The 21,463-nt window shown below is 41.6% G+C and overlaps 1 protein-coding gene across 5 annotated transcripts in view; it reads right to left on the bottom strand.

The window, feature by feature from the left end:
- The window catches only part of ADAMTS2 (ADAM metallopeptidase with thrombospondin type 1 motif 2), a 338,043-nt gene that overhangs the window by 191,710 nt on the left and 124,870 nt on the right, over positions 1–21,463 (bottom strand). For all 5 annotated transcript variants that reach the window (XM_083592179.1, XM_083592178.1, XM_083592176.1 and 2 more), the window contains one exon: positions 21,023–21,384. Coding sequence is in view for 2 of the 5 variants with exons in the window: in XM_083592176.1 (XP_083448302.1) it covers positions 21,023–21,384 (362 nt within the window). In the remaining 3 variants the exon portion in view is untranslated. The remainder of the gene's footprint in view (positions 1–21,022; positions 21,385–21,463) is intronic.

Genomic DNA, 21,463 nt, shown 5'->3' with positions numbered 1-21,463 from the left:
AGCAGAATACTTGGTGCTCTCTACTGTTTTGCCTTTTTTCAGAATTATTTAAATATATAAGGATAAAATCCGGCATGCAGACCAGCATCCTATTGCCAGATATTCCTCTGACAAGAGACGCACTGCAGTCAAACTATTAACAGGTGGAAGGGTGTGTGTGCGCAGGCATATACATCCCTTAAAAGGTGCTTAAGCTGTACTAAGTAGCTGCCTACTTAGTGGGAACAACAAGTGGAAGAAGCTCGGAACACACAACATGGTATTTTTTTTTTGTACGTTACTATATTTGCTGTTGTTTTCCGATGTTATTGTTATGGCTTTGCTATGCTATGAAATCATTACTGTGTTAATATGGATTTGTTTTTGTAGTGTTTGTTTGAAATGCATCCCTGCTTCTTTGTTGTAAGCTGCTTTGAGCATGATCTTCTTCTGGAAAAGCAGCATACAAATGAAATGAAATTATTTCCTGGTCATTTGGTTTAATTCATTGGAAAGCACCATCAACTATCATTATCAGGTGCTCAGAAAAGTAAATTTGCTCATATTCTCTCATCAACAATAAATTGGTGCAATAGCTGAAACCCACTGTCTCCCCCACCCCCCACCGGCCTTTAATCGCTCAAAATAACCCTCAAACTGGGTTGAGCTAGATTAACTAAACATTTGCCGGGTCATTATTGTAATACATGGATCCAGTAAGCAAGGAACAAGATAACAGCTGGGCAATTAATATTGCTCTCAAAAACATCTAGGGTGGTTCACCATCAACATCTTGCCCTAAGTTTGTTTTTCAGGGAGTTGGTATCAGGAGCCCCTGATTTGCACTAATGAGGTGCAAGCGTCACAATTTGTGAAAGTAATAATAAAGTAATAGTACTTAACATTTATATGGCAGTGTGGAGCGCTCTCAGCAGTTCGCATAAGCAGCTCATTATCTCACAAGGTAACATGTTTATAATCAACAGGGTTAGCAGGTCTCTCTGTGTGTGGCAAATGTTAAGCTGCTTTGGGAGCTGTGCTAAGAAGTGGTGGAGTCAACACTACAAAGGAAAAAAAGTATAATTAAGCAGGGAAATCTGAGGGAATCTTATCAGCCATGGGGATTTTATGGGCACAGTCTTTATCATCTGCATAAAGTTTCAAGTTTCTATTTTATCAGGCTGAATGATCGGGATACAAGTCTTATGTAATAATGTTCTCCCATGAAACCTTTTTAGCTGACTAGAAGCAAAAAAAGAGCATTTATTTGTCATAATAGATCATCCTTGTTTTTAAATCATAGGAGAGCATTAAATATAAAAAACAGGAAAAGATTTGTGCAAGCACAGGCTCTGTGCTTTAATCAGAATGTCTTTGAAATGTTACTTTCTCTTTACAATCATCTACTTTCTCTCTTTTTATCTTACCATCAACCCTGCGAAGTTGGTTAAGCTGAGATTTGGCAGATGGTATCCGACTAAGCCAGAGGTGGAGAATCTCAGACTCAGGGGCCAAATGTGGCCCTTGATGCCTTTTATGTGGCCCTTGAGACTCTTCCCAGGCCACACTGCCTTCCCAAGCCACACCAGTCTCCCACCTTGTTTCATACCCTCACCAACTGCTTTTCCTATCTGGAATGTGCCATTGAACACTCTTAATGACTCTCCCTTTCCTTACACAGTGTGTAAGTCTGTGTCTAAATTAGTGTACCGCAGAAAAGCAAAATTTCATTCATTTCACTTCCTACTTTTGCCTCTGCCCACCGCGACCATATGGCCCCTCAAACATGGCCCAGAAGGGGTCCATTCTATGACTCAAGAGTAAATCAATGGATTCAAGTTGTGTCCAAGTCCATTGATTTCAGTGACCTGCTCTGAATATAACTTAGCAGTTAGTACAGATCAGAGGCACCGGCTTGGGCCCCAGACTGTAGGTGCCCAGCAGTGTGCACAATGTGACATCATCACATCACACACACGCCACGGCTGCACTCCTGCACGACTTCTGTGCTTCTGCAGCAGCAGTGGAACGGGGCAGCGGAGAGTGGGTGCATGTCTGCAGCCGCGGTGGGCCCCAACAGAGGTCCCGCAGCAGATACCCTGGCACTGGGGTAAGGCTGGAGACAGAGGGCAGCAGCGGGCAGAGGCTGGGCACCCATAGTGAAAAATTTGTGGGTGCCCAGGGACCCCTGGACTGGAGTTGATGCCAGTGGTGTAAATAATGGGGCTACTCGGTGAACTACATTAGTCTATTTGAATAACTGTCTGTCTTCCCGTCCACAAGATCTGCTCTGCTACACTACATGGTCTGGCTCACAGGCCTGGTTTTGCACCTGGGTAGCCTGGAGACAGCTCTGCAATGTGAGAACAAGAAAGACTCAGTATCATTATACGGGAGGGAGAAAGATAAAAAGAACTGGAGGGGAGGCAATGTCACATATTCTTTGTAAGAAGATGCATTGGGCAGAAGCTGCCAAATCTTTGACATGTATCTTTTTAAGAAACAAGCACTGTTGTGAATAATCCATGCCCTCCTAGTGAGAAGAGTAAAGGGATTTTTGAATACATCCATGTTAGACTAAATTCTCTTGAACTGTCAGCTTTTGACTGAAGCAGCTCTTAAAAGGCCATTGTTTTTATTTCTAAGGCAGGAGATCCATTTAATGCAAACAAAGATTTAACCTTTCATTTCCAGGAGGGGCATTCTTTAATCATCAAAATAGGACAAAGCAGTGTCTGGTGGGGGCAGTCAGGTAAGATATACTGGAAAGGAAAGTAGTAGGTCTCTGCATCAAAGTAATGACACAGCCTCCAGGTATTTCTGGCTCTAACTGAGGCCCCATCTGCACTATATATTTAAAGCAGTATCATACCACTTTAAACAATCATAGTTTCCCCCCAAGAATCCTGGTCAACTGCAGGTTTTCTTTTGCCTGGTATTATCAAGTGCAGGTGGCTGTAGCTATTAGGTTCTCATGAACATGACCAGGAGAGCTTTAAACTAAATCCTGAGGGGGTGGGAGACAACATTACAGGTGACAGGGGATCGCCTGATACAGTCGTACCTCAGATTACATACACTTCAGGTTACATACACTTCAGGTTACAGACTCTGCTAACCCAGAAATAGTACCTCAGGTTAAGAACTTTGCTTCAGGATGAGAACAGAAATCGTGCTCCAGCAGCGTGGCAGCAGCAGGAGGCCCCATTAGTTAAAGTAGTGCTTCAGGTTTAGACCAGTTTCAGGTTAAGAATGGACCTCTGGAACGAATTAAGTACTTAACCCGAGGTACCACTGTACTGGGGCTAATAACTTCATTGATGCACCAGAAACTCGGGTGGTGCTAAGTAAACTTTTTTTAAAAAAAAACACAAAACCCTTGCACAGCAAAGTGTGGCACTGGTGAGATTCCTGCCCACCTGCCCTCTTCAGGCACTCAATAAATCTATGAAATTTGTATTGTCGGCCTGTGTCCTGAGAGCCCTTTTGAGTTCCTAGCAATGCCCCTGGCACATCATGGTCTGAAAGCCAGAGGGCTGCCACTGACACCCCTCAGTTACCTTCCTGCAGTCCTGCAAAGAAGAATCCTGTTATTTTCGGCCCAGAGAAAGAGACACAGTTGACAGAACAAGAACAGACACTTGGTGCAGTCGGAGGTAAAGCGAAGTAACCCCATCATGGCTCTGCAACTTTTAAGTTGGAATTGTAACGGTCTTAATTCTCCTCGGAAGAGAAAAAGTGTTTTTCATTTATTAAAAAAGGAGCAATTGGACTTAATTTGTCTACAAGAAACTCATGTAACAAGGTTACACAGGAAATTACTTATTAATAAGAGATTGGGACAGGAGTTTATCTCATCTGACAAAGTTAAAAAAAGAGGAGTTGTGATATATGCAAAGGAGAGATTATTACCGAAATTTATTTTTAAAGACGAACAAGGAAGATTCCTGGCAATTGAAATTCAAGTTCAAGGAGAGAAATTTTTGATCATAGGAATTTACGCACCGAATGAGGGGAAATCTGAATTTTTTAAGAAGTTGCATGAGATCTTTTGGACTATTTGGATTACAATCTGATTTTGATGGGGGACATGAATAGAGTAGTATCTACAAACATGGACAAGGCACAAAGACAGGTAGTTACCAAGGATGGTAGACTACCAAAAACTTTCTTTGAGATGACAGACAATATGGACTTAGTGGACATTTGGAGAACAAAGAACCCCTTGGGAAGAGAGGGAACCTTCTTTTCTGAAGCCAAGATGACATGGACTAGAATTGATCAAATATGGGTAACTAGAGGAATGGCACCAAAGATAAAGAAAGTGGAAATCTGCCCAAAAACTTGCTCCGACCATAATGCTGTAAGGATGGAGATGAAGCAAATATCAACTGGCTCCTTCAGATGGAGGATGAATGACACCTTATTTGGAGATGAAGAAGTGACTAAAAAGGCCCAAAAAACTTTGAGAGATTATTTTGAAATAAATATGAACACTAATGTAGAAAAAAAAGTAATCTGGGACGCAAGCAAAGCTGTTATGAGAGGGTTTTTGATACAACAGAATGCAATAAAGAAGAGAAGTCAAAATGAGAAGAAAGATAAAATTTTGGAGAAAATAAAAGAAAGTGAGAAGAAATTGAGGGCAAAACCAAAGTCGCAGGAGATCTTGAGAGAAATAAAACTATATCAAGTACAATATATGGAAATGATGAATCAGGAAATAGAATGGAAAATCAAACAAATGAGACAAAAAACATTTGAATCAGCTAATAAATATGGGAAATTGTTGGCTTGGCAAATGAAAAAAAGACAAAAATTAAATACTATTACAAATTTAGAAGTGGAAGGAAAGAACATACATAATCCAAATGAGATTAGAAATTGTTTCCAGAGGTACTTTAAACAATTATACTCACAAGGGCCACAGAAAGAAATGGACATAGACCGATTTTTGAAGACAAATGGATTACAAAAAATCTCTCAAGAAAGTAAATTAATGTTGAACTATAAAATATCTGAACAGGAAGTAGAAGGTGCCATTCAAAATATGCAATTGGGCAAATCTCCAGGACCGGATGGGCTGACTTCTAGATATTATAGATCTTTGAAAGAGTGGTTAGTACAACCTTTGAAGGAAGTCTGTAATGAAATTCTGGAAGGGAAGAGGGCACCAGAGTCGTGGAAAGAGGCGTATATTACACTTATACCGAAAACAGAGACTGAAAAGACTCAGCTTAAGAACTACCGCCCTATATCGTTACTTAATGTGGATTACAAAATTTTTGCTGACATTTTGGCCAAGAGATTGAAAAAAGTATTGATGGAAGAGATTCATAAAGACCAAGCGGTCTTTCTCCCGGGAAGACATTTGTCTGATAATTTGAGGAACATAATTGATATTCTGGAAAAACTACAAGTGAATATAAACACTAAAGCAGTTCTGATATTTGTGGACGCGGAGAAAGCCTTTGACAATATCTCTTGGAGTTTTATGAAAAAGAACCTACAGGGGATGGGGGTAGGCCAAGGTTTTGAAAATGGTATAGGTGCAATATATTCTGAACAAAAGGCTAAATTAATTGTAAATAATGTGGTGACGGAAGAATTTAAGATAGAAAAAGGGACACGACAGGGGTGCCCAATCTCCCCATTGCTTTTTATATCGGTCCTGGATGTTTTGCTGAATATGATTAGAAGGGACCGGTTGGTTAAAGGTATACAGGTCGGAGCCAAACAGTACAAATTGAGAGCATTTGCAGATGATTTAGTATTGACGTTACAGGAGCCAGAATCTAGTACTAAAAGAGTTTTAGAACTAATTCAAGAATTTGGTCAAGTGGCAGGATTCAAACTGAACAAGTCAAAAACTAAGGTTTTAGAGAAAAATTTAACACTGATTGAAAGAGAGAGGTTTCAGAATGAGATAGGTCTGACTGTGGTCAAGAAAGTGAAATACTTGGGGATTAACATGACAGCAAAAAATGGGAACTTATTTAAGGATAATTATGAAAAATGTTGGATGGAAGTGAAAAAAGACTTAGAAATCTGGTCAAATTTGAAGCTTTCCTTGTTGGGATGAATTGCAGCTGTAAAGATGAATGTATTGCCTAGAATGCTGTTTTTGTTTCAAACATTGCAAATTGTGGACAAGATGGATTGTTTCAAGAAGTGGCAGAAAGATATCTCTAGATTTGTCTGGCAGGGCAAGAAGCCCAGAATAAAATTTAAGATATTAACTGATGCAAAGGAAAGGGGTGGATTTGCCCTGCCAGACTTTAAACTTTACTATGAATCAGCAGCTTTCTGCTGGTTGAAAGACTGGCTGCTTCTTGAGAACACAGACATTTTGGACTTAGAAGGTTTTAACAACGTTTTCGGGTGGCATGCATATTTGTGGTACGACAAGGTTAAAGCACATAAAGCATTTAAGAACCATATTGTCAGGAAAGCTTTGTTCAATGTCTGGATAAGATATAAGGATTTATTGGAAAATAAAACCCCAAGGTGGCTGTCACCAATGGAAGCAAAAGCCCAGAAAAAGCTTAATATGGAGGCCAAATGGCCGAAATATTGGGAAATTTTGGAACAAGAGGGAGATAGACTAAAACTGCAGAGTTTTGAGAAACTAAAAAATATCAGATTATTATCAGATAATGGAGGCATATAATTTGGACAAGAAAATTGGCTTCCAGGTGGAAAAATCAAAATTAGAAACAGAACTGTTAGAACCCAAAACTAAGATTTTGTCAAGGATGTATAACTTGCTGTTGAAATGGAATACTCAGGATGAAACGGTGAAATCTCCTATGATTAAATGGGCACAAGATGTCGGACATAATATTATGTTTGCTGACTGGGAACAGTTGTGGACCACCGGTATGAAATTTACGGCATGTAATGCCTTAAGAGAGAATATTATGAAAATGATATACAGGTGGTACATGACCCCAGTCAAGCTTGCAAAAATATATCATTTGCCCGATAATAAATGTTGGAAATGTAAAGAAACTGAAGGTACATTCTTTCACCTTTGGTGGACGTGCCCAAGAATTAAGGCTTTCTGGGAAATGATCTATAATGAAATGAAAAAGGTATTTAAATATACCTTCCTGAAGAAACCAGAGGCCTTCCTTCTGGGCATTGTCGGCCAATTGGTGCCAAAGAAGGACAGAACTTTCTTTATGTACGCTACAACAGCAGCAAGAATACTTATTGCAAAGTATTGGAAGACACAAGATCTACCCACTTTGGAAGAATGGCAGATGAAGGTGATGGACTATATGGGATTGGCAGAAATGACTGGCAGAATCCGGGACCAGGGAGAAGAGGCGGTGGAAGAAGATTGGAAGAAATTTAAAGACTATCTACAGAAATATTGTAAAATTAATGAATGTTAGAATGATGTTGGATAGAAATTAAGTGGTTTCCAGCTGTGATGCTTCAAGAATATGGAAAAAGGGTATAAATAGGTTAAAACATAATTAAAATGATGTTGGATTGGAAATAAGTGGTATTTGTAACAAAGTTAATAAGAATATGCAAAAATGAATTGATAATGGATGAAAATACTGAGTTATAAAATGTTAAGTTATAGAGATAAGATAAACGAAAGAGGGTAAGGATTTGCTGATTTGATTAATTAAATGGGAATACAAGAAGGGGAGGTGTGAGGAAGTCAAAGAAACAAGCAAATGAGTTTTAAGTTATGAAAAAGAATTGTTTTTAATTTTTTGTATTTTTTCTGTGTGTTTATTTTTATTTATTTTTTGTTTTTTTATTATGTGTTTTTGTATATCTGTTTTTGTAAAATCTTAATAAATATTTCTTTAAAAAAAGAAGAAGAAGAATCCTGTTATTTCTCTGAGGCACTGAACAGACGGCAGCTGCTCACAGAGAAAAAAATAAGCAGGGAACTCAAAGGTGGAATACAACTAAGGAAATGATAGCATTGCAGAAAAAATCACTACCTCACAAAGGGTAAAAAGCACGTGCATACAGTAAAAACAGCAATCTGTTTGAAACGGTAGCAGTTTGAGGACTGACGCCAACATTTCACCAACTAGATGTTTTACTTGCCTGCTGAGGTAATTATGATTTTGTCTAAATGAGTTACTATAGTGAGCGCTTAGAGGGAATGAAAGTACAGAGAGGATATGAGCATATACTTGGTGTAATATGCAGAAAAGTTACAAGAGGCCATAAGGCATTCTGGTAGCTTCAACAACTTTGGACAGAAAATTACCTCCTGCATGGCTTAGGAGCTAAACAGGTTTGTGATCACCATAGCAATAGGGCACAATGGAAAAGTCATTGAAGAAGCAAATACCTCCATTTTATCCAGAGGCTTTACTGTGTGACGCTAAGATATGAGCTACGATTGCCTTAGAACATTCCGTCCAGATGGTGTCCACCTGTTTGATGCAGGAAATTATTCCATCCCATTCTCAGATGAAAAGCTAGTGGGAATATGATGCATTCAGAGCACACAACAAGAAAAGTTACGACTTGACAGCAATAACAGGATATTTTCCTCCAAAGGATAATGTATGCCAGCAAAAGTCTGAACTTCTGTTGAATAGCTGCTCTGTTTTGTCAGCTTGCGCTTATGTAATCAAGATGCTGGGAAGGTAGCAGGTTCAGTATACCTGGTGGATCAAAATGTGGAGGCCAGCTAGCCTGAAGACTTGATTCTGGAAACAGGCCAGCTTCGTTTTTAAGCAGGTGCCTCTACAGTCGTGTTGGGATATGGACTGTATCTGAAGGGTCTATAACAAAACAGACTGGTTTCCCAACTGATATTTGCCTAGTGCAGTAGCCCCACTGAGTGTGGCTGTCATTTGTCTTCTGTCTTGTGTGTTTTGTAGAAGAGCAAAGCAGGTTTGCTACAAGAAAGTTCCTGAACGTTGGTCTTAATTTTTTTTTTTTAAAGGAAGCTATTTACCATCAGGTTTCAAGGAGATAAACAACTATGCAACTTTTAGAAGACACCTGAAGGCAACCCTGTATAGGGAAGTTCTAAATGTTTGATATCTCACTGTGTTTTTATATTTTGTTGGAAGCCGCCCAGAGCGACTGAGGCAACCCTGTCAGATGGCGGGGTACAAATAATAAAATTAATAACAATAACAACCATCACAATAATACCAGCTCACCAAGCAGCATCTGGTGAGATGGAACGGAGCTGTCCTCCCAAAACCTGCATCACTGCAGCTTCCCTGGACACAGATGGGGCAGGCCAGGGTGGCAAGGTTGTGGCTGTACGGATGTACCTGCAGAACCAATCCAGCACTCATGCCAGTGCATCCATGCTGCCCTGCCTAGTCCTGCCCAGGTAAGCTGCAAGATTGCTGGTGTTGGGAGAGCAATTGCCTCTGCTGAGTGCTGGCCTGGGACCGGAACCTGTGGTGGTCTGTGTCAGAGCTCCACTTCTAGAGGAGCCTCTGGTGGCACAGTGAGTTAATGCGTCTGGATGTTAACCTGAAGGTTGGTGGTTCAAGCCTACCCAGGGATGGCTCTGGGCAGGATGGCACTTAGGGTCCCTTCTGACTCTACAATTCTATGAACTCACAGGCAAAGAAAGAATGTTGCATGATAATAGCCACCATTCATAATCTGCAGACATACCAGACTCCAAAACATACCCCTGACTGCTTGTTTTATATAAAATAGAGCTGGCATCCTTCAAACCTAAGCTTCCCTTTTTTTGTGCCGCCACCAGCTGGCCCACCCACTGCAGCAAAGAGAAGCAAAGCCTATCACCCTCAAGCATCACAAAGAGATCTAACCAGAATGCTACATTATGATGAAATCTGAACTTTGGTTGTGTTCTCCATTAGTATTTGACACTGGTATGTCAGCTGCTTGAAACATTTTAAAAAATAAGAATGGAAAGAAAAGGTGCATAGTGCCATCAAGAAACAAACAAATAATAGCACGCACATATACATTAAGAGGCATAAAGGCAGACAATTAAGAGTTATATTCCAGGATTTTCTCTGCAGCCGTAAGAACAAGGTGACAAAGTGTGCATCATCGTCACCACCACCACAAAAAAAGACACAGATTGCATATGTTGATTTATACATACAGATGTAAATTCAGAAATAATAGATGTAAATTCAGAAATAATGGCCATAATTTAAATAGAAGCTGGTGCTTCTGCTGCTAAATTGAGAAGAGGCCACGGGTCTTTGGGTGGGGCCCTTCTTGCCCATAGAAGTCAGTTGCTCCAAGGCAGAAGAAAGTGGCACATTGCCTCAGAAGCCCTGTGGTCTCTATTTCTGGTGCCATGTAATAAGTTTGGGTTCAACATCTTGACACAAGACTTGGCTTAGTGACTTCATTAATTAGCAAGCCCTATTTTGTGGTTCACCTCAAGGACCAAAATGCCTTGGGCCAGCTCTGCTGCCCCCTCACACCAGGGATCATCTCTAAACTCCTAAATTCCTGGGAAAGGGACTGCCTCTACTACAATCACTACACCAGTGGTATGTCTGTTCAGTCCTTCTGTGGCTGGGCTGCCCTTCTTTATCATAGCATGGACTTAGACCAGTGGTGTCCAAACTTTTCAAAGAGGGCGAGATTTGATGAAGTGAAGGGCCGTGAGGGCCAACCAAAGGGCCAACCACAGTTGTTGACCTTTTTTTAGGGTTGAAGTTGTTGAGCACTTCTTATGACTGAAGTTGTTAGGATTTACCCCAGAAAAAGGGCCCCAGGGGCCTGATTAAACCAACCGGCTGGCCAGATTAGGCCCCTGAAATGGATTTTGGACATGCCTGTCTTAGACCATGCTGCTCTTCAAGTACAGGACTTTTTCGAGCAAAGGACTGTCCTTTGTAAAGTAGAACACGTGCCCACCCTCCAGGAAGATCTAAGTTGTTTTGTTTGTCTATTTTTCGTCCTTCTCAGTATTCTAGGAGCCACTGGTGATCACATAACTGAGGCTGTGACCCCATTTAGAATGACAAACAGCCGTTTAGAAAGCAATGAAATGCAGTTTTTTGCAAACCGTGTCTACATGTTTCCCATTGTCTAGTTTAATTTGCTACAACACCAAAGAGGTGGTACCCTTTTTCATACTAACACAACAGAACTAAAAAGAAAACCTGCCTCCTCTTCTTCATCTTTTTTTACCATGAATAAATGCCATGAAAGATGTAATGCGGTACAAGGCAAACTTCAGCTTAATGCAAATGTGAGCTGCCGGGTTGTAATAATACGGCCTTGAAGTGTGTGCGCTGACTATGAAGATGCTGAAAATTCAACGATGCAGACAAAACGAATGGAATCATTTGTAGTGCACATCTATTAAACCACGATGAGAACATGACTAGCCTAGGATAATATCCTATTATCCTCCTGACCACAATTTTGCCGTACGCAACGCAAGATAGCAAGGCCGAAAAGCAAAATTAAACAAGATAGCAGAAGATGCTTGACATTTCTGAGGAAGATAGTGCAGACAGAAACTGTTGCCTGGTCTTCATCAAGAGCTTTCATACACTTTAGAAAGGGTGCATAACGTATCTTTATTTTCACAGTCTCTATTTAAAATGCATATATATATATATACACACCCAATGCTTTTCTTGCAACCAAAGACTCCGTTAGCCATGTATGCTGTTACTTATATGTACATCCAAACCCAGTTCTAGTGACATAGAATTATTCATGACTAGTTGCACCATAATGTAGACAGGGACTGTGCACTTTTATTCACCCAAATGCACCTCAAATTGAAAGAAATGTAGTACAAATAAACAAGATGTTTGATTTATATTAATGTTTTGTGATCCAATAAAAATGTTATCTAAATTGGACATGCTCCCCTCACTCACCCACCCACAATTAATGGCAAAACCTATGAAATATGCAATATTAGATTTGAGGTCACTACTTATAAGGTGGGAGAAGTCAAAAGCAAGAGTCACATTGCTTGAACTGCAAAGGAAAAATATTCCTAAGAATTCTCTGCATTGCTGTTTATCTTACAATGCTGACTGCATTTGCAGCGCTTGAAGCTTGTGTCCAACAGCAGGCACTCCCATGGCCTTTCTCAGGCATAGGCAAACTCGGCCTCCAGATGTTTTGGGACTACAACTCCCATCATCCCTGACCACTGGTCCTGTTAGCTAGAGATGATGGGAGTTGTAGTCCCAAAACATCTGGAGGGCCAAGTCTGCCTATGCCTGGCCTTTCTGATGTGTTGCAAACTCTCAAGTAACAATCCTCACTTCCTTCATATGGCCAGTTGCACATTCAAATGGCTCCTCTTCCACTGCCAGCATCATGCAGGCAGGAATCTGGGTGCATGTTTACAGGAGAAAGAAAAGGTTGCGGAGGGTGCAGAATCAAGTGGTCACCCAGCTATTCTGGAACACAACATCCTAAGTGGTAGTTCCACTAACACAAGGACTTCTAGCTGTACAACAGATCTTTCCCTCCCACTCCTCTCCACATGTGCCCCCATGTTGCCCCCAAACCTACTCCAGAGGGTTGGGGAAAACATCAAAACAGATTTGTTGGATATTTTCCAATCAAGTTCAGAAAGGTCTCATCAAAGCAGCCCAACGATATCCATTTGTGAAAACATCACGTCTCCAGTGGCAAAGAGAAAAAGGAATTATTCAAGAGTGAAAGGAAGAAACACGGGGTGTCCTGCCATTCATTCCAAGCTTCTGGCAATGGAAAGTTTAAAGTCTTTGGTAGACTTAATGTTTTGCATGCAGTAGGTTCTATGTTCGATCCTAGCCATCTGTCATTTTCTTTAATTTAAAAAAACAACCAGTAAGCAGCTGGTAACCAGTGAAAGATCCTCTTTATTGCCTCAGTGTCCAAAGAGTTGCTGCTGAAGAAGACTGAGCTAACCAAACAAGCCTGACCTGGTATAAGGCAGATTCTTCCAAGGTCTCTATGGATAACTGCAAACATAGCTCCCCTGATGACCTTGGCTAATAGCCCCTGCTATTCCCACCTACCTACAAAGTCATGCTGTTCAGAAACTCATCTAGTCTTCGCTTCCTTCCCTTCCCTTTTGACCTTTCCGTTGTGGTGTCTCTCTTCGCCCTGGGAAGATGCATGCAAGCGCAGCGCACATGCAAAGGGCTTTGTTAGGTCACTGGGCACACAGGCCTCAAGCAGTCGCAGTCAGAGCACAAGCTCCTTCCTCGATATTAATGACTGGCTGGAAGGCACTGATGGTCATTAACTCACCAAGATGTGCCTTGTACGGCGGTCACTACTATTAAGGAAGCTTAAATAGCACTACTGCTGTACCAGGCATTCCTAGGCAAATTAGCATCTGGGAAAGCAGCCAGGGAATTGGCTTTCCTCAAATATCTTTTAGGGATTATTTTGGAGTGCGTTTTTTCCTATTTTTATAAAAAGGAGCTCGCTTGGTCTCACTCGCCACCTTTGTACAGAAATCCTGTCTGCCACAGCTAGGAAGCTGCCTGGAAGTCAGACTATTGGTTTACATAGCTCAGTATCAGGGGTGCAAACTTGAATAAAACATGGGGGGGAGTAAGCCCCACCTCCATAATTGATCACATGACATGGTGCAAGCACACCATTTGAGTGGCAAAGCCCATAAACTTTGGGGGGACCTGGCTCCCTTATTGGACCCCCTTGCTCCTAGGTGTTGGCTCCTATGTTCTGTATTGTCTACGATCATGAGCTGGTAACACACTCTGAGGAAGTGGAGGAGGATCCCGGCGAGGGGCCTAGCCACAACTGGTACATACCAGGACAAGCTGAATATAGGGAAGGGGAGGTTGGGGACTTAGGAGATACTCACGGGACACTGGACAACATCAAGGGAGCGGCAGGCAGTTCACAGGAGCTAGGAGAAAGAGACACATCACCAGAACCAGAGGTGCCCCCATCTCCAAGGACACAGCAGGCTCTGAGGCACTGGAAACAGCAAGAAGTGCACTCCTTCAGGAGACTGAGGCAGGCAAGGGAACACAGAAGCAGGTGGAGATCATGGGACTCTTTAGGTGTGGGAGAAGGTTGTGGTCACTCAGCTAGATTAGGCTCAGGGCAGGTGAGGATCACATGCTTCGTCAAGGGGAGAGGTACAGCTGCTCAGCTGAAGCAAACTCAGGTGCATCAATCAAGTTTGGGAAGGATGAAAGGGAAGCAAGGCCTTTTTTTCTGTTGATGGACCACAGCTTGGCTGCTTTGGGAACTGTGACTTCAGAACTAACCCCAGGCGTTCCATTGCTCATTGTATTAGACCAGGACTGCTATTTTGCCATTTGGATTGTCTGACTACTCTCTAGTATTACCTGTGGGACTGTGTGCATTCTCAGGACTTACCTCTGGGTATGCCTGGGTTCAGGATATCTGCATCCTGAGTAGCAGTGGATTTCTAGGGGTTCAGACAGGGAGTCTCTCCCAGTGGTACCTGGAAATGCTGGGAGATGAACCTGGGACCTTCCGCATGCAAGGCAAATGCTCTACCACTGAGCTACAGCCCTTAGGCCAGTCTTTGCTTCTCAGCCAATATGTATGTTCTCATGAAAGGCAGCCCTAAACATCTAAGAACACATACCAGGGAGTCTCCTGACTGGCTGCTAGTATCCATATGTCTAGGCCCATATGTCACATTTTCACCTGCTACATGTTTGCTGCAGGGAGATTAAGTTAGACTGCAAAGACAGCTGCCAGGTAAGTTGTGAGGCAGATACGATGGTGGCATTGTGACATTAAGAGTATCAGGTTCAAATTAGATGTTACACCGAATGTATTTCAAACACACATTCAACAGACCCCACAAGAGGACAGCTTTGGAAAGCAACTTACAGTACCCTTAATTCAGCCAGTTGGAATGTGCTTTGCTTGTTTTGAAATTATCTGTCAATGTCTTATCAGTCTTCTATTCCATAAATGAGTGAGACGACATCTTTTAACCCTCTAGCTTGGGAAGAATTTCCTCCCCTCCCCAGCCCTCCTATCATGCTGTGAGTTTGCAGGCTAGTATTGAACAAAAGATTCTTGCATTGCCGGGGGTTGGGCTAGATGACCCTTGTAGTCCCTCAAAACTTTACAATCCTATGATTCTAACCAGTGATTTTTCTGGGGGGGACACAGGGGTACGCATACCCCTAAACATTTTGTGAATCTAAGTTTGGCCTCATTCAGGGGCAGTATTTCAATATGAGTAGGAAAATGAGAGTGCCTCTAAACATTTTTTTTTCAAAGCACTGATTCTAACCATCACAATCATTTTTTTTTAAATCTAGTTTTGGTCTCAGTCACAGCAAGAATGATTTCCCACAAATAATAACTGGAGGGTACAAGCCTGGCTCCAGATTTTGGGATGGGGCTAGGGGCTGGGCAGGTTGCCCTTGATGGATGCCCCACCCCTGCCCCCAGCACCTGTTCCAGCACCCAATGGCAATTGGGCCATCCAGCAGTGACTCTGCTGCAGCTGCAAGCCTCCCCTACCCTCTTGTGCTCATAAGTGAGTGAGATGACTAGGCAGCAGAGCTGCTATTAGGCAAGAACAAGGCCACTTACATGAAGTGAAGGCTCACAGCTGCAGGGTACCCAAAGGGCAGAGAGCACTAGGACTGTCCAGACAAAGTGTCGCCCCTGATGGGACCTGCTAGGGCATGTGAGCCCTAGAAAATGCCCCTGTGTGCTAGGCACTGACACCAGGCACAAATACAGATGACCTTACACTTTCCCATTCTCATCTCAACAAAACTTAACTGTCTGAGACCAGTAACAGAAACACATTTCCAGCAAACACATTTTTCAGTCAAGTCATGGCTCCCAAATTACCCATTTACCTTGTGAACCTCCCTGAGGCCTGCAGCTATAGGGCGGTATACAAATTTATTAAATAATAATAATTTCCAATGTTTAGATTGGTCAGATATCAGCATCTGATCAGGGCAGTTTGGGCATTTAAGCCGTTTCCTCCGATTATAAACATCTCACAGTGAGAGGCTAGAACATAATTGTAAAACTAAAGTTGGTTAGAATGTCCTACTGCACAAACTTCTTCTCTCCTGCATTAATAACAACCACCCAACACAAATACAGCAAGAGACTCAGATGTGCTTCTAAGAGTCTAATGTAATAATTACACAGCATTTGAGCTCAATAGGACTTACTTCTGAGTAAGCATATTACAGATTTTGCTGACAGAACCAGATACCAAGCCCAAGGTATGACATTTAAAAACCTAAGACCAATTCAAAAAAGCAGGACAATGCAGAACTAAGAGCAGAAGCCTTCAGAACAACCAACATGCAAATCCTCACTGCTGAAATAAAATGACCATGACCAAACTCACTAATTAAAAAGTCTGAAATTCATATACAGATTTTTGCCTAGCTTTACATTACAAACCATCTGCAAGAAGTTGAATCGATTTCAATGGAATCACTTTTAAGCAAATGGCTTTCAGAGCTACAACCTTAATCAGCTTTACTTTTGTCTCTCAGTACTGCCATAGGTAAGGTCCAAATCCAACACACATTTTAAAGATGGCCAATTCGGTTGGGAATTGTCAAACTATCTCTGAATTATTCCAATTCACATTTAGCATTCTCCCTCAGCCAACAAAGCGAGATGAGCGCCGCAACCCCAGAGTCATCCGCAACTGGACCTAACGATCAGGGGTCTCTTTACCTTTAGGGATCGAATTATGTATCCATTCATTTATTTGCTACTAGTTTCTCACTGGTGGAAGCAGGTAAGATGATAATGTTGTGGTTTTGAATTAATTCACAAGGGCTGCCATTTCTCATGCAATCATAGAGCCTGAAGGGACCTCCCACAGCCATGTATTCCAAATGCCTACCGATGCAGGAAATAGTCTTATGTGATCATCCAGCTGCTGCTTTAAAATGTATGGCATGGAGAGGGGTTATCATGGAGAATCCTGATGTGGGACAAGAGGAAGAGCTTTGTGATTTTTTTCATCCCATTATTATAAAACAGGCCAGTTTCAAAACTGCATTAGAAATGGGACAAGGTGACCTTTGGCAAATACTCCCTAGTTGCAAAGACAAAGCCTAAGAATATTGCTACAAAGCAAGAGATAGGTAAATCCAGGTGTCTGACACTGCAAATCTATTATGGTATTTCAATTCATCCTTGCGTGAATCTAAAATCCCATAGAGCTTAAAACTTCCTCAGGGAAATTGGGAAATTGCCACAAGGGAGGACAGCAGAGAAGAATTTGCTAGCTCCACACACCCCTCTGTCCACATTTTCATCACCCTCCATGAGCTGGAAGGGGACTCTCAACAGCAAGGAACCTCTTGTATCCATGGAGGCTCCTCACCCATTCTGGTACCCTGGAAAGTCAGGTTCTAAAATGCATAAGAAGCCTCTGCAACACAAGAGGCTCCCCAGCACAGTCAGCCACCTTCCAACTCACGGAAGGCGATGGAAACCAGGGTGGCAGAGGAGCTAACATGCTTGTCCCTGCTGCTCCGTCTCACACAGCAACGTCTCTCTTCCCATAACACCTGAAGATGGCTACAGCTGCCACAGAAGCTTTAAGGGAAGCACGTACATAAAGTATTAGCAGGAAGGAAGTCTCCTGAATAGTTAAGTCCGCAATGTGCAATGGCTGGGAATGGAGATCTCTGGGAAATTCCAGACAGGCTTTGCAGTGGCAGATTTTATTATCCACACCCTCTCACTTCCCTCCTTGTGGATTTGGCGGGATCTTACAGTGACTGCAAACAGCTTTGGAGAGGAGCATGCAAGTAACCAGGTGGTTATTCTCACAACCTGTGAGTCCTATCTGAGGAACAAGTTCAGCAAGTAGGCAGCCAACTAGCTTTTAACTGACCTTACTAAGAAGAAACTAAACATATTTCCAAATAATTGTGGTTTAGGCTCTGGCGTTCTTTCACCATTAGAGGAGCGCCATGGGAAGTGATTTTCCACGGTTTCATCCCCCTGCACTCTTGTAACGTTTAAAGCAGTAATATGGCGTCCTGAGCGAGAACAAAATGATCCCTCCACCCCCAAAAAATATTTCTTATTTTCACAATAATTCCTTTTGGCACTTGATTACACGTCCTGTATAAAGATAAGTGGTGGTGGTGGTGGTGGTGGTGGTGGTGGTGGTGGTGGTGGTTGTTGTTGTTGTTGTTGTTGTTGTTGTTGTTATTATTATTATTATCACTTCCTTGACTCAGCACCCAGTGCAGGAGAACAGCCTGGCTGAAGCCTAGGCACACAGCATCTGTGGCAGCCAAGTTACTTTGGTACCTGAGGCGCATAAAGGACCCATTTTCAGGTGTCTTGTGGGGCTGTATGCAGCCTGTAAACCATGGGTTAGACACCCTTAGTCAAAATCTATCCTAGATCTTCTGCTTGAGTTACAGGATTGGATTTGCCCAAAAAAGATGTTAGATTGTTTTTGTATGCCACTACAGTGGCAAGACTTTTATTGGCTAAAAATTGGAAATCACAAGAAATACCAACAGGAGAAGAATGGCAGGTGAAGATGTTAGACTTTTTGGAGCTAGCCGACCTGACTGGAAGAATTCGCGATCAGAAAGAAGAGGAGTACCAAGAAGAGTGGAAGAAATTTAAAGATTATTTAGCTAAATATTGTAACATACGATAAGTAGAAATTATTTGAAAGTACCAAATGGGCCTAGGACTAGAGTAAGAATTAATTGTAAAATACTATGGATTTGGATAATTATGAAAAGAGAAGAACATTGTAAACTAAAGGTGTTAATTTGATTAGAAAGAGGATATTGGAAAGCTGTTAAAAAGTGTTTCAATGAAATTCAGTAAGGAGGGATTCGAGGAAGTCAGTTAATAATGAAATTTAAATTTGGCTTTAAAGTATTAGGTATTTATATGTTTGTTTTTGTTGTTTTCTTTTTTAGTATTGTAATGTTGTATTTTTCCCTCTTTATTTGTGTGTCCTATTTGTTATAAATTTGAAAAATTAATTTTAAAAAATTGGGGGGGGGATCTATCCCAGATCAAGGATAGCCAGACTGAATATGGCTGCAACAATTTCAACCCTTTAATATTTTTTTAAGGAGATAAAAAAAACTTTAAAAAAACATTAAAACTATGCTATCATTTCATGCATAAGGAAAGAGAAAGCTGTTTTCAAGTTGCATACAATCAGTGGGATTCAACTAAGTTTTGCATGAAACGAGGCACACTTGTGCAATGGAACTAATGGAACTTCCTCCTCCCGTGCCCCCTAAATCTGCTCTGGAGAATTGGGGAACAGGTTATGGTGTACACAGGGGGAGAAGAGGACAGAAAAGTCTTGTTCCATGAGAGACTTTGTTCTGCACACAAATACCTCACTTAGCGCTATTTTGAATTCCACTCAATCATCCGTACCATATATCTATATTACATATTACTCAGTATTACATCTCTTTTTTATTTTATGCATTACATATATGTATGTAATTTTTAATATATGTAATTTTTAAATGTGCATACCTGTACATCAGAAGCGCTTAACCTGTGACCCCAAATGTTGTTGAACTACAACTCCCATCAGTTCCAGCTAATGGGATGAGGGAAGGCACAGGTGAGCCACCCAGGCATGTATAGAATGCTGTGTCTGGCTGCATGTGCTCCATAACTGTGGGTCTTTACAAGTTGGTGGCATCAACTTTGCTATGGAATCTATGTCTGAGGAGCCAGAAAAACACTTGCCATCTCCAGACCATCATCTGAATAACAAAAAGTGGCTCAAATGCATTCTAGGATATAGAAAGAAAAGCATACCTTTCTCTTTTGCCACTGCCCCCCGGCTTTTGCGCTGAAAACACCACTGATTAGGCGTTTGTATACTACTGGTTCATAATTCCATCATGAAGGAGGTTAAATAGGTAGGAGGATAAACTTGTCCAATAGACCTTGTCTTACTGGAAAGCCCAAGTCGATTAGGGTGACCTCCACCCAGCAATGCCAAGAGTTTTCTGCCATGGGATGCAGGAATGGCGCAGGATTTGAAATGGTATCAAACGTTTTATCTGCTATATGCCTTGTGGCCCAAGCTGCTAATAAGAGTACAGGAACACACACCCATCCACAACACCCACAAAAGTTGACAACCACATCTCCACCCCATGCCTCTTTCTTTTTAATCAGATTCTGAACAGAACTCAGACAGCACAGGAAGGTCATGATCTAGGCTTAAGTCCATTTATCATATGAGTAGTACCAGCTGTACATTAGGGAGCCTCTTTTCTCTCTCAAACAATATAAACAAGATGATACTGGATGTAATTAGAAGTTCATTCCCCAAAGTTAAACTAAGCAAACTTTGCTCTGCGTAACAATTGAGTTTTTAAAAATATAGCTTAAGACACACAGTTTGGCCTTGCCACATTGGCTAAGGAATGGAAAACTGGAATTTACTTCTGACTGTATATGTAAAAATAAACAGCTCCTCAAATACATAGAATCACCATATAAGGTACATAAGCATAGGAAGTCCATAAAACCAGTTCCTTCTGGATTTCCCATGACTGAGTAGACAGATAGGAGAACTGTCATGAGGAAGACACCTTCCAAAAGAATAAAGACCTGACCCCAACCTCTGAACAAATTTCATTTCCAAATACAAAAAACCCCAATCAATTTACCACAGAGCCTGTCTTTCAGCCTTATTATCTTGTCTTTTAAACACACACACTTCCATGGCCACTGCTAAATTGAAAATGGCAGAGAATATTGCAAACATGGAAAATGTGCAGATGACGGCATCAGGTCACTGTTTTAGATGTGCTGAGAAGCTTCAGGAGGGCTATCTAGAGTTTCCTGTTGATAATTAGTGATTTGTCACAGCAGTTACGTGTCACTTCAGAGTGAACTGGCTCCTCCGCTACCTATAAAGTGAGCTTTCTGCTTCATCACACCCTAGTTCATGTCAGGGAACATTTATTTGATTTCACAATTAATATAACAACTGAGGTGTGATTTATTTTTATTTTTTGGAAGGCAGAAGATCCACACCTTCCACATAAGAAAGAAAGTCATTCATCCTCTTAGCTACATAAACAACAAAGCATCTTACCAGCCCATCACAATTGCTTATCGCCACAGAAGCATTAGGCAAGTCGGTGATATCCCCAACATAGAAGCAATTCCCATGGAGAGGTTCAACGTAAGTGAGGTCGGAATCCTCCTGCCATTCAACAGTTGCCCCAGGAGCCACCAGCCTAGAGTTTGGTCTCAGTCTAAAGTGAAATTCTCTTCCAAAAACCGTGACATTGTAAAAAATTGGCTCGCTTGCAGCTTTGTGCAGAGAAGCCCCTGCGTCCCTTCGAAAGCGCCTCTTTGCTGCTCCCGATACGACATTGGAGAGGAACCTGCCCTCCGAGTCTGTGCTAGTTGGGATGACAAGACTGTATTCTTCTAGATCTCCCAGAAGGTAATCTAGGGAGAGAGAAAGAGAGAGCATGTGTAAATAATGAGTAATAATTAATGTCACGCTGAGTTTCCCCTCCTTGAGATC

Source organism: Podarcis filfolensis (assembly GCF_964270895.1).
Source record: "Podarcis filfolensis genome assembly, chromosome: 2".
In the NCBI taxonomy this organism is placed as follows: domain Eukaryota; kingdom Metazoa; phylum Chordata; class Lepidosauria; order Squamata; family Lacertidae; genus Podarcis; species Podarcis filfolensis.
This window is presented reverse-complemented; position numbering and strand designations above follow the sequence as displayed.